Source organism: Physeter macrocephalus, chromosome 9, assembly GCF_002837175.3.
Source record: "Physeter macrocephalus isolate SW-GA chromosome 9, ASM283717v5, whole genome shotgun sequence".
Lineage (NCBI taxonomy): Eukaryota > Metazoa > Chordata > Mammalia > Artiodactyla > Physeteridae > Physeter > Physeter macrocephalus.
In genome coordinates, this window is record NC_041222.1 from 86,339,248 (window position 1) to 86,353,067 (window position 13,820).

A 13,820-nucleotide genomic window follows, 5' to 3' on the forward strand; every position below is an offset into this window, starting at 1 on the left:
GCAGAGGGTCGGGCGATGGGGGAGGGGGCAAAGGGTAGATGGGTGGGCGGGGAGATGCCGGGAGGCCGGGGGATGGAGCAGGGTGCGGGGAGGTGGGGTACGAGGCCAGGGGAGGAGGGGGCGTGGGGGGCGTGGGTAGGGGGCCGGGGCTCGGGGAGGTGGAGGTGGGGCCCGGTATGTGGGCGTGGGGCGGCAGGGCGGGGAGGCGGAGCTCGGGCCCCGCCCCGGCGGGCCGCTGGAAAAGTTTGCGCCCCGGCTGGCGGGGACAGAGGCTGAGGAAGCTGGTCTGGGAGACACGCGACAGGAAACCGGCGCCAAGCGCGGTGGCAGGACGAACCCGAGCGAGACTCTCCGGCCCGGGAACGTGCCCCCACTCCCGAGCCCCAGGGCTATCGCGGCGTCCCAGCCCAGCTCGCATCTGAGCGGAGGAAGGGGTGTCAGGATGCCGGTGGCCCAAGTGCCCTTCCCAGACCGAGGTGAGCCGGCACGGCCGAAGGCCCGGGGCACCCGGGGTGGGTGGGGGCAGCCGGGTCCGCTTTTCTCACAAATTTCCAGCCAGTCCTCGGCGCGACGGGGACCTGGGTGGGCGAGCACATGACATCAGCATCACCCCCTCCACACAGGTCATCCATTCTGGTGACTGAGCCGAGGCGGGGTGGGGGAGGGGATGGTCCCTTTTTAAGTGCAATTGGAGCACTTAAATGCCGAAGGAAAGAGTAGTGACTCTTCACAGAGACGTTCCGTCAGTCGCTTTCCTGGGACAATTAAAAAGTTAGGCTGCCGCCCAGGATGACGACCTGCGGACTCTGGAAGCGTGTGTATATGTGCTTGTTCTCTTGGGGAAATTATTCTATTTAATTTTATTCGCCACAAAATTCCAGTTTTCCTTCTATTTCTCAAACAAGGCAGTCAGGGCTGTCCGAATCAGGGGGCTGGAAGAAAAAGTTCCTACCGGGCAATAATGAGGTTCCCAGGGAAGATCAGTCTGTTACATTCGTAACAGATAAAGCTGGGGAAGGTCCTTCTTTGGCCTGGCGCAGGAAAGTGCCAACTTTGCCACTTTTAACCCTCCAGTCTCCAAATGGTTCTCTCTCCCTCTCTCCCGATCCCTCTCCTTCTTACTCTCTCTCTCTTCCTGACATTGGACACTCCCAAGGACATATCACTTTGTGGTGTTTTTGTATTTAGAGGTAAGAGAGGGACTTCTTGTTGGATTTTTAAAGTGAACATGCTTTACTTTGAAAATGAAGAAAGGTAGCAGCATGAACTGAGTCTGGCTCTTCTGGAGCTCTGGGTGCTTCCAGAATTAGGCGTCTTTTTCAAGTCTGGAGTTAGAAGTTGCAGACCTTGTATATAATCACACGTTCCTAATTTATCTTTTCAACATTTATTTCTTCATTGATGAAAAATCTTGCTGGCATGGTTAAGAAAAACATAATTCCTAGAAAATACGAGGGCAGGATTATGGTCTGTGGGTATATGAGTAACAAGGGATGGCCAAGCTGGTGTACTGCTGGTGGAGGTGGTGGTTCTGGTGTGTATTTGTGTGTGGAGTGTGGTATGGTGTGGGGGGTGTGTGTGTGTGTTTAGTACTCGAGGAGTTGTGGAATTAGCCACATCTGTAGAAGTTCTCAATTGATGCAGAGCTCAGTGCCAGTATGAATAATTTTGTTGCCGGAGGAGAACCACACACTGAATGTTCTGTCAGCAAACATCCACTTAGGGCCTGCTAGTCCAGGCGCTCTTGTGGCCTGACACCAGAGATCTGAAACACAAAGTCAGCCCTTAAGATATAGACAAAATGATTCCTCAACCAGTTTTCATCTCTGGAAATGCTGCTTTCCTCTTTACAGTTGTGAATTTCATTACAGGCATGACTCTCCTAATTTTCTACCATATGTGGATACTGAAACTCCCATTTCCTGTACAAGGAGGCTTACCTATTGGCCTAATGAATTTATTTCTCAAATTTACGAACTGATTCTTCTTTGTCTAGAAATAATGACACTAATTTGATTCCATGGTATCTCTTCCACCTCCTAAAAATGTTTCAGGACCTACAGTGTATACATATATTTTTGTTGCAAAGACATGGGGATCTGAGCATACCATAATCTCGAAACATTTGGGGTTGCCCAATTGGAGAAACCCTTTTTTTCTGCCAGGACTTGGTACTATGACTCTGGTGCTGCCACAGCTGGCAAGGCAGCCTCAGGCAATCTGTTACGCTGGCCAGTTAGCCAAGACTGCTGTGCCGTGGGCTACACGAGCCTTTCTGTTTCCTCACATTTGGCTTCGTGATTCCTTTCTTATCAGTTTCAGAGCCATTTCATATTATTCCTTTGCCATACATTTTCTGTAAAATTAATTAATTGCCCTAAGAGATATTCCATGAACTTTTGGAGATAATATGATAGACTGAGTGGAATCCTGTCTAGTTTTAGTTAATAATACTTTTAAGCTGTTGTTACAGTTACTCGGCATAAAGTTGCCTTTTCTTCTCTTTTGTTTTCATTCTGTTTTTGAGGAATTACAGCTGCATCTATAAGAGGCCAGGCAATAGGCCAGTCAGGTAAATCAGTGACAAGGTTGTTCCAAGGAGAGTGTGGTACCGATTGGGTGGTTCTAACATCCAATCAGCACCGTGAGCTGGAGTGAGAGACCTGAGTCAGTTGACTAGGCTCTTTGGCCTTGAAGATGCCGCTCCCTTTCCTCAGGGTCAGAGTTTTCCATATATTTCAGTCAGGCCCTCACATTAGCATTCCAGCATTTTGCTATCAGTTCCAAGCATGGTGGTGACACTCTTGTCACTATCTAGGTGAGGAACACATGGAAAGGTGACAGCCTCCGGAAGAGCTTATCCCTAATGTGGTGCACTGGAATCCAATGACACAGGCATCCGGCCCAGCGCAGCCTCTTCCAAGCTGTGCTACAAAGGACACTGAGCCCGCACATCCAACCCCCCGGACTCAGTTTCCTCCTATGTACATTCGGACGGCAGAGGCTGTAGTGGGGATCAGACATGGTACCTGCAATGTGCAACGTGCGGTACATGTGCAGTATCACCGAGTAAGAGCACTGCTCTGGGAAAGGATGACGGGGAACCCCACAGTTAGGACTTCCTGGGCAGAACACCTCTTATTTGCATATGTCTGGAGGAGCTCATTTCCACACACTTTCATTCGTCCTGTGGCAGTCGTGGTAGGAATTCAGTCCCGTGCCCTTCCTTAGAACAAGCACAGAAGAGAAAGTTTGACAAGGCTGGTTGAAAACCAATGAAGGTAAAGACCTTTTGCATTTAAAGCAGTTGCCCTCCGATCGATGAGCCAGGATGCCCAGGAGAGCATGCACGGAGGCAGATGCTCGAGCTGCACCAGGTCCTGGGTACAACCTGCATTCCTGGGGCTCCCTGGACTGCCCCCAGATCTGTGTTAGCATCCGAGCCTTGTTTACAGGGAGAAAGCTGTGGAGAAGCCACTGAAAAGCAGGAATCCTGATCAGGGACCAACTCACTTCCACACTCCAGAGAAGAAAGGGGAAGGTGTGGAATCCTGACGTGGTTCATCTGTAACAGCCGTTTTCTCACTGGGAGGCCCACTAATGGGCACAGAGCAACTCGCAGGCGTGCACGGCTGAGTGTGTGAAGCCTCTTGCTATGAACTATCTCTGAAAGCAGAGTGAGGTCACCTAAGAAGCTCAGAGTGAGGGGAAATACTCATTAGCAAAGGAATTTTGCTGGGGCCATGAAATGGCCAACTCATTATTTCCTTTCTAAATTCTTCTAAACAAAAAAAAACCCTTGCTTTCCAAGAAATTTGGCTTGTTGGCAAATGCTTCATGTTTTAATTCGGTTTGGGGGATGAACTGGGAGAACGTGCCTTTAAAAATACAGTGCCCTGCATCCGACCAGGAGAAATAAATCTCTCACTATCTTATTGTGTGTGTGCGTGCGCTTTTTTGTTTGTTCGTTTGGGGGTTTTTTTGGCCATTACGGAGAGAAAGAGACAGACCCCAGATTGTGGAAATATTTTCCTTTGTTTTTTTTCTTTTCCTTCTTTTTACAGTTTGTTTATTTTTCAAATTGACATGTGTAGAGAAAGTGAATCGCTAGCACGGAAAGCACATCTGGAATCCATCGGCTCCTGCCGGGCTCACCCCTCCCCATAGATGCTCCAACTTGGAATGGAGGGAAGAGGTGTGGGGTGACACACCTCTGAACCACCTTCTAGAAAGTGTCGTATTCCTTCTCTGCAAAAAGAGAAAGGCTTGGTGTTGAAATGCCTTGAGGTAGACTTGAAGACCCCAACTGAATGAGGTTGAAGTGAAAGCTCTTAGGTGTAGCGGGTCTCTGTTGAGTAGATGTAAGGGAAGGTCAGGTGTGGGCAGTGTACTTCAGGGGACGGGTCTGTGGGGGTCTGGGCCACCTGAGCACAGCTGGAGAGTGAGCACTCTGCCTGTGGACATAAGCAAGGCACAGCTCTGTCGGAATCTGGGTTTGTTGGAAGGCCACTGCCCATAGCAGGAGCATCTCTGTCCTGAGTATCTTCCATAACATGCCTGGCTTTCTGAATGTGTACACGACTAGCCAGCACCCAGCCACACTTCTTAGCATCAGGCTGTATTTTTAAGTATTCAGGTGGCAATTAAGCAGTGATCAACCTTTCACAATGGAAAGGCAGATGCTGGTCACTGCCAGCCCCAGACACCTATCTTTTAAAATAAAACAAAACGTGAGCATTTGTAGTGTGTAACTCTCACCCTCTATGTGGACTTCTCCAGCTCCCCACAAATACCATGCGCAGGACCAGGGGCTAAGACCCATAAGCCTCTGCAGGGGCCCTCCCATCAAAGCCCAACCTAGACATCAATGCTAGGAAATCCACGGTACTCCTTGGAAACACAGGCACGTGCTCGCCACAAGGACATCCTCAACCCGTCCTAGCACCCCTGCTGAGGACAACAACACTTGGAAACCACTCCATGTCCACAACCAGGAATGAATGGAGGCTGTGGCATCCATCCACACGGTGGGAGCAATGGGAGGGAATTACCGGCATCTCCACGCATGGCTCACAGGAGCATCACATTGAGAGGACGATGCCAGGCACGCTGTATATCGTATGGCTCCATTTATATGAAGGTCAGACACAGGCTACATTACTCTAGGGGACGAGGTGTCCAGAGAGCGGTACTATCTGGGAGTGGTTAGTGACTAGAAGAGGCCATGAGGGATAGGGTAGGTTGGTCTCCCAGGAGCCCTGGTGCCCTCAGTGCCCAGCACCCCTGCAGTGACCAGCAGCAGCAGAACGGATGAGCCAGGGAGGGGCAGAGCGTTCTTCCGGCAAACTCGGAGTCTGCGCTGCGCCCCTCGCGACGGAGGCCCGAACTCGCCCGTGAGATGGTTGGACTATGCGCAGTGGTGTTCAGATGCATCCAAAATCAAGCTGATCTTTAGCCCAGCACTTAACTCTCAGATGGGGTCTACTTTCTAATGTTGATAATCCAAAGAAAATAAGCTTTTAGATTCCAAAGAGAGATGGCTATCTTCCAGTTACGCCAAATGCGGAGATTCACATTTAACAAAAGAGGTTCTGAAAAAATGTGCTCCTTGAGCGATAAATATTTAATTAAGGGAAACTATAAATCAAGAATTAATGGGAAAATATGTTCACCCTCAAGAATCATGGTTTGGATGGGTTTCTGGCACATCTTAGACAATTTTTGTTTTGGTTATTTTCTTGCTGGTTATCAGTTCTTATTGTTTCCTTTTGTTTCCTCTACTCAATTTTATCAAAACTCTCCATATTCAGGGAAAAAAAAAGTTGATGTGAGTCCGCAAAGCCTGTGGTGTATTTCCTCTGCCCTTTATTTCCAAGAGAAGTCCAGATCCAGCAGTTTTAAAGGGACTCACTTCCCTGCTATCCATACTATACAGCCTAGTCGGAGGGGTGGAGACTGTCCAAGAGGTATTCAGATGCCGTGGAGTTATCATGGGGGAAACCAAGGCACAGGAGACAAACTTTGGACACACCCTGGTTTCAAAAGCCTTTCAGTTGCAGATGCCTAGAGCCCTTTCACCCCAGTGTGAGTGGGAATTCCTGTACAATTCATGTTCCTGTCCTTTTAGGTAACATTAGTATGTTTTTTATCATTCAGACCGCTCTGGTGCTGAGTCAGTTACCATTATAAATCCTCTTGTTACGCTTGCCAATATCAGGTCCTGGGAGAGAAACCCCTGATGGGAAAGCAGACGTCTCAGAGGCATTTGAGGCAAACCCGACACGATGGTGTCACGGACGGAGGGGCGGCCACTCGGATGCGGCAGCAGGGGGTCTGGCACGGTGGGTGGGGGTGGGGGTTGCGTGTGTAGGGCCCTCTGGCCAGCCATGTGACCCCACTGCCGTCGGGGAAATAGCCGCTCTCAGGATGCTGCTGCTTTGTGGCTCTTGGTGGAGCGGCACATGTGCTCCTCTTCCCTGCCTTTGTGTCACGGCTTTTCCATGAATGAGGTCACACGTGGTGCAGTGGCGGTGCATCTGTGTGGGGATGCAGAGTACTCTCTCCGGGGTTGTGCTCTGGGGTGGCAAGTGGTGGGAAGATAACCAGGCGGCTACGTTCTCCTGTGCCTGGTTTCCTACGACAGCCAGGAAGGGTCAGCAAAGGGGGAGCACGGATTCTCCATTCGCCGCCCACAGAGGAGAGCACTTAGATGAGCAGTGATAAAGGGCACACACGTTTACTGGGCACCATTAATACACATGGTGCTGTGAGAGGAGAGATGCTGCCATCTTCACCGTGTTGGCCTGAGGATTAAATAAGGGGCTCCAGGGAAGGTGCTCTGAGAGTGTCAGCTGCTGCTCCTATGTCTAGTCTTAAAAAGACAGCTTGCAATTTGTTTTCAAAAGTGGTGTGCAAGGGCAGGATGATTCCAGAACATGTTACAGAGCAGGTAGAATTTGACTTGGGCTTGAAGGGCGGACACGATTTAAATAAAAATGGAAGAGGGGCAAGCGCAGGAGAAGGGGAGCTGCCCACGAGCTGACCCCCACCTCTGCCTCGGGCTCTGGGAGACCTGCCCACGAGGCCCCTTGTCCTTCCCGTGCCCAGACCAAGCAGGTGGGCACCGGGGCTGGGTGGGGAGCCCTGCCTCCTGCCCGAGGCAGCAAGGTGCCTCTGGCTCAGGGGACACAGCCCCAGGGTCCGATGCTGCCTCCAAGGGCTCATCAACGATGGGGGAGACTCGGCAGGCGCCCCCCCGCCCCGCCCGGTACGTCATTGTTAGCCTAGCCTCAGAACCTGCCTGCTTTTCCTTTCTGAAGTTAGAAGAGGTTTCTGCCGACATTTGGCACTCAGGGTGACCCCCCAGTCCTTCGTGACCTCAGACCCAGCTCAGATGCCAGGGGCCCACGTGGTTTCCAGAACGAGCCGCACATCGAAGCTCCAGGACACTGGAAGAAATCTCTGCAAAGAAGCAGCAGGGCCGTCTCTGCCCGACGTCAGAAAACTGGAGTCCCCCAAATTAAGGGAGGGGAGGTTTGATAATGTCCTCAGGGCACTGGGACCAGCACCCGAGTGGCAGTAAAGCATCTACCTGGAGGGTCCCGTGGGCAGGGAGCCCTGTTTGGAACCTCCTCTGCTTCTCACTGACAGAGCAGCTACCAACACTGAGCCCCAGGATCCTCCTGGCCCCTGAGGCCCTCTATGGGAATGAGCTCAGCGGGTGGATGAGGCCTTCCGATTCGGTCACACCCCAAAATGCAGAGCCCCGTTTCATTGGAGAGTGGTCCATGTGCCACTGAACCAAACTGGGGGTCGTGACTTAAATGTTATAAAAGTTCAAAAAAAAACTTCACACAGTCGGCTCTTGTAAATTAACCTCGTTTGATCTTAATTATATATTTAAATACCCAAATAATTTTAATTTAGAATAAGTGAGTTTAGTGAAATCCATTTCTGCCTTGGTAGCTGGGTCTGCTTCACTGTGGACATCACAGGAGGCCGATGGATGGATAAAGCCACAGGTGGGCTGGGGTGCATCCAAGGTCCAGTGGGGGAAGGATCATCGGAAGTCTGGCTCTTGGGTTCTCCGCGCTGCCCTCTCACCAGTGCTCCCAGGTTGGTTTCTTTCAGTTCACACCGATTTAGTTTTGGCAGTTTCGACAGTTAGAGCTAAACTCTGAATTTTAAGCCAAACTCGAAAATCTACTTGGTTGTCCTCTCTTTTCTTCCTTTAGTCTCAATAGCTGTTGATTCCACTTTTACGGGTTTGTATTTCTTCCTCCCCTGGCTCCACGCTCAGTTGCTCGCTAGGGGAGTGGCCCTGTGGGCCGTGTGTGGCCTGTGCTCTTCTTCCTTTGGTGGCCAGGTGGTCGGTTTCCAAGCTCTCCGCTGGGCAGACCTGGGGGCCGTCTAGACTCAGTTTCTGGCTCTGGCCCTGCTACCTGGGGATTCCCATCCAGGAAGTGTGAGTACTTCCCACAATGTTGCTCCAAAACCCACCAAGGACGTTTCAGAAATCGGACGGGCATTATTCCAGATTCTGTTCTATTTTTTGGACCTGGCATAATACTGTTTCTCTCTCAGTAACTGGGAATAAGGGTTTACCAGCTCCTGTGCCGTAGCTGAGTATGAACTGGTTAGCGTTCGTAAGTGCCTTGAGATTTCCAGATGGAAGTATTACTTGGGTCTGTGTGTGATGGTGACGTGACTCAGTGATGGTGGTACTCGTGCACTGAATTTCCCTCCTCAACAACGGCAGACACAGAATTGCTCCGGTCTGGTCGCCATGGTCACTTAGGATCTTGACCTCCCTGGGCCCATGCAGACCAGCCGTCCAGATGCTTCAACATTTTTAGTGCCTTTCCCCAACTTTATTGTTGCCGTTGATCTTAGGGGCTGTTACTTTATCACTGGGCGCCCCCTCCTTTTATCTTTTTGCAGGAGCCTATTCTCAACACCCTAGCCCGGGTCTGGCTTGGATCACTATTGCAGCCTGAGCCGCAGGCTTTCTTTGCCCGGGAAATGGACGTTCCCAGGGCGCCCTCTGGTGGATTCTGGAGCTAACCGATCGTGAGTTCCAAGTGATGGCGACGGTTCTCACGCTGCACCCCAGACCCTACACCTCCAACGAGACCCTGCACAAACATTACAGCTATGTAGGCAAGCTGAAGGACAGGCTGAAGGACGCCCCCGAGGGCAGCACGCTCACCACCATTGTTTTCTTGATCATCTGCAGCTTCATTGTCTTGGAGAACCTGATGGTTTTGATCGCCATCTGGAAAAACAATAAATTTCACAACCGCATGTACTTTTTCATTGGCAACCTGGCTCTCTGTGACCTGCTGGCCGGCATAGCCTACAAGGTCAACATTCTGATGTCGGGCAAGCGGACCCTGAGCCTGTCTCTGACGGTCTGGTTCCTACGGGAAGGCAGCATGTTCGTGGCCCTCGGGGCGTCCACCTGTAGCCTGCTGGCCATTGCTATCGAGCGGCACTTGACCATGATCAAAATGAGACCTTACGACGCCAACAAGAAGTACCGCGTCTTTCTCCTGATCGGGATGTGCTGGCTGATCGCCTTCTCGCTGGGCGCCTTACCCATCCTGGGCTGGAACTGCCTGCACAACCTCCCTGACTGCTCCACCATCCTGCCCCTCTACTCCAAGAAGTACATCGCGTTCTGCATCAGCATCTTCACGGCCATCCTGGTGACCATCGTGATCCTGTACACGCGCATCTACTTCCTGGTGAAGTCCAGCAGCCGCAGGGTGGCCAGCCCTCACAACTCAGAGCGGTCCATGGCCCTGCTGCGGACTGTGGTGATAGTGGTGAGCGTCTTCATCGCCTGCTGGTCCCCGCTCTTCATCCTCTTCCTCGTGGATGTGGCCTGCAAGGTGAAGGAGTGTGCCATCCTGTTCAAGGCCCAGTGGTTCATCGTGCTGGCCGTGGTCAACTCCGCCATGAACCCCGTCATCTACACGCTGGCCAGCAAGGAGATGCGGCGGGCCTTCTTCCGGCTGGTCTGCACCTGCCTGGTCAGGGGCCAGGGTGCCCGCTCCTCACCCATCCAGCCTGCTCTCGACCCCAGCAGGAGCAAATCCAGCGGCAGCAACAACAGCAGCCCCTCCCCAAAGAGCAAGGAAGACCTCCCCCAAACAGCGGCCTCGCCCTGCATAACAGACAGAAACAAAACCCTGCAGAACGGGATCCTCTGCAAGTGAGGGCGCCGGGCTCCAGGAACGTGGGGTCCTTGCATCCCCATGGAACAAGCGGCAGCTGGCCCCGCAGCCACATTCTTATTGATTGCACGCCTCACCCACCTGGGCTCTTCCAGAGCTGGGACTCAGGAAACCTATTCTGCCAACAGCCTGCCTGGTGTGGACGTCTCTTAAGGAGGGAACCCAAGGAGTTGCCAACCCGTTTCAGTGTAGACAGCGTGCCTTGTCCGTTTAGGCTCCAGGGTCTTCCAAATGTACCAAGCTGCGATGTCATCAGTCGCCTTACCCTGAATCCCACCGACCTCTGTCTGCTGTGCCTAGAGAGGGAAGGTCGTGGGCCACACAGTGTACAATGTGTCTCCCAGAACATCAGGGTGATGTCTGGTAACGTTACGCTACACTCTGTGCACAGGATAGAGGCTGTGTATTCGCCATTTCTGTGTCACAGAGCACTTGCGTTTCATATGTCTGCCATTGGTACGTGCATAAGCTGCAGTACGTGATACTGTTACATAACAGGGAGTACAGGTATGTTCTGACTGAAGCACCAGGTGTGAGGATATGGCTGGGAACCAGGTGGACACGCTGGTCCCGGTATCCTCATACTGACACGAAGTCTCACGTTAAGCAGGTTTTGAAAGCCCAAATCCCCGCAAAGGGCGTGTCCGAGGCTGGTCTCAGATGTGTGGGTCTGACTCCAAACTGTCCTGAGACATACACTTGACAGCGTCTGGAGTATCCTGGTGAGGATGAGCAAGTTCTGTGGGCGTACATCCCCCAAGGGGACGCCCGCTTCTCTTCTGTCATTTGTCCCTGCAGAGTCTTGAGCACATCTAAAAGCCAAATTAGCCAAATTATGTGATTGTTTGGGGTTTCTCCAAATCACAGAAAAGCCAGCCAACCTATTCCAGGAGCCTGTGCCCCAGACCAACCAAGAAAAGAACCCACGAGGGAGAAGCAGAGGACAGACCCCTGGCTCATTTCACCTTTCCAATGTAATGGGGAGTTTCTATTGAATTAGGAGAGGTTTGCAAGGCAGCACTGTGATCCTATGTTGCGTTTGCATCTGTATCAGAAAGCACCAAGCCAACAACGCCCTGTGCTGTCACAGCTGAGCAGCTGGGGCCGTCAGCAGCCTCATGGATTCCCGAAAGCTGACCCTGGCCGTGACTGTTAGAGCAGTTTAATTGTGATCTGGCAGCTTGTGCTTTCTTCAAAGAAATATAGCAATACTGTAATCTTCCTTTTCAACACAGGTTGACCCTGTATCACTGTTTACCTTAAGAAGCAATTACTTCGAAGGTATTTTTGTACAGTCAGCCACAGTGGTTCTTCATGCAGTACGAATGGGTGAAAAATAACACGAATTTGTAGAGCTGTCATAAGCATATAGTTGATGTATTGAGTTCTTTGTTAAAAAAAAAAAAAAAGAGCAACCTTTAAAAGGATTCTTTCTTGGGTAAGCCTCACATCAGAACCTCCTGAAGTTTTTAGGTTCAGTGGGAATTTTGCCTAAGACTAAAAGAGTAGTCTTAATACATGAATGACTTTTCAAAGAGAAAGGGACTCCTCTTTGTTATATGATGCCAGTTCCTCTTTAGTAAGGAACATTTCTGTGGGTCCTGGGTGATCATGTACCGACCGACATCTTTCTTAATTTTTTTTTTTACTGATGAGATAAATCCTATTTGTAAGGAGATGCTCATCGGTGGCATTTTTGTTGTCCTCATTACGTCACTGTAAAGGAGCTGATTCTCTTGTCAAATAGCATGAGAAAATCCAGGGCATTTCTGGAAAAGTTAAGCATTGAGATACCGGGATAAGAAAACAACAACAGAACTTCCTCAGAGAGCCAAAATATTGAGTATTGCATTTTACCTTAGGTAGTGAAATGACTTAAGAAATTTATATGTTAGCTCTGAGTTGCTTGGGGGCCCCAGATGTCTGGCACTCATATTAATAACACTATAACCTCAACTTTTTTTGAGGTAGTGCAAAACTTTCAATCAATCTGAATGGAAAATACTCCAAAAAAGTAATTGTGTTTATTTGCTATATGCAAAAAGTAATCAAATTTAGTACCGATGTGTACTTTCCTAACTAGCTAGCTGGAGATCATTTAGAAGTTGAGTATGTCAAAGCCACAGAGAACCTGTGCATTAGACCTCGTTCAGTTAGTAACCTTTACTGCGTCCCATGTATGTTGGTTAAAAAAATAAATAAAACTGAAAGCTTTTGTATAAACTCATTCTTGGGAGTCCACGTGAGGGGCTGTGTACACTGGGGCTGCCCCTGGTGATGTGCAAAGTGGCAGTGTGACCTCTCACCTGGTGCCAGTGTTTCTCTAGGAATTAAAACACTCTGAGGATTCCAATAACATTTCCCCTAGGCTTCCCACTAGCAGAGCTGGTGTTTTAGGAAACTTCATTGTATTGGGTGCTTTTCCACCAATTTTGGTAGGTCAATAGGGAAGGAGGTCAACGGACTACCCTTTTGATAGGGGGAAAATTGTAAGGGTCATGGCAGCCAAAGTACAGCTGAAAGAGATGGGACGATGGGTTCTGTTCCATTTGGTGTAATTGAAGCAACAGGAGAGACTAGATCAGAACGGACCCTTTCTCTTGCTTTCTCCAGCACAGATGGTAAGTTTTCGCTTCTCCACCCTAAATTCTACGTAGAAGGAGACCAGTGTTTGGCATCACTAGTTGGTAGTGACATTCTGCCACCTTTGATACTGCCCAAGGCCGAGTGGACAGAAGTTAACACAAATCTCAACAGGAATGCCTTTGCCAGGCCGCCATTTTCATCCCACACCTTTGGTGTCCCTGACGGGGTTCTGCTGTGATTGTATTTTAAGAGGTCTCCTGGGGAATAACTGAGAATATCTGCTTTCTACGGAAAGGTTTCAAACTCCGCTCCTCTCCTTCATGCGGCAATACAAGATCCACCAACCAAATGAGAGACTTTTCACGATATTCTTTATTGCCCTCAGACCCACATTGACAGTTAACATCGGACTATTTAGAGAACGGTTGTTTCCACCCTTGACCCATGTTGCTTCTGCACTGGTAAAGAGCCTTTCACAGAAATGTAACAAGGTGTACTTTATAGAAAACTTCTAGTTAAATTACCAAGTCCATGCTTTTAAATGTATCGACGAGTGCAAAACTTCCACACCCAAACGTTTTTAGTATCTAAGTCAAATATCAAAGGGTTTGCTACATAATCAGAAATGCACACACCACTATTCTGAAAATGAAGGCACATTTTCCAATAACCAGTGATAAGAAGTGCAGCATTGCCTAAGTGGGTGTGACAGCCTCTGCCCCTGGGCCACAGTGATGGCGTCCAGGGACGACATGTGGCATCTCCAGTTGGCTGCTCTAGAAGCTCAGGGATGTACCCAGCGTGGCAGCAAGGCTCACAACTGGAAGCCGCATCATTTACCGAAGGAGTGAAGTGGATTCACTGAACGTGAGGAGGGAACTTAAGCCAATTCTCTTTACCCGTTGTGTTAACAAATATCCCAAATGTTGGCCAAATAATTTAGGTTTTATTATTTTTTCATAGAACAGAGATTAGAAAACTTGAAATTGGTTCTGT

General features: G+C 50.0%; 1 protein-coding gene across 1 annotated transcript; it reads left to right on the forward strand.

Moving 5' to 3' along the window:
* The first annotated feature begins 266 nt into the window (after nucleotides 1–266).
* S1PR3 (sphingosine-1-phosphate receptor 3) lies at nucleotides 267–13,306 on the forward strand. Its single transcript, XM_007111344.4, has 2 exons — nucleotides 267–476; nucleotides 8,941–13,306. Exon 2 carries the CDS (start codon nucleotides 9,084–9,086, stop codon nucleotides 10,218–10,220), a length of 1,137 nt encoding a protein of 378 aa, XP_007111406.1. The 5' UTR covers nucleotides 267–476; nucleotides 8,941–9,083; the 3' UTR covers nucleotides 10,221–13,306.
* Nucleotides 13,307–13,820: the final 514 nt, after the last annotated feature.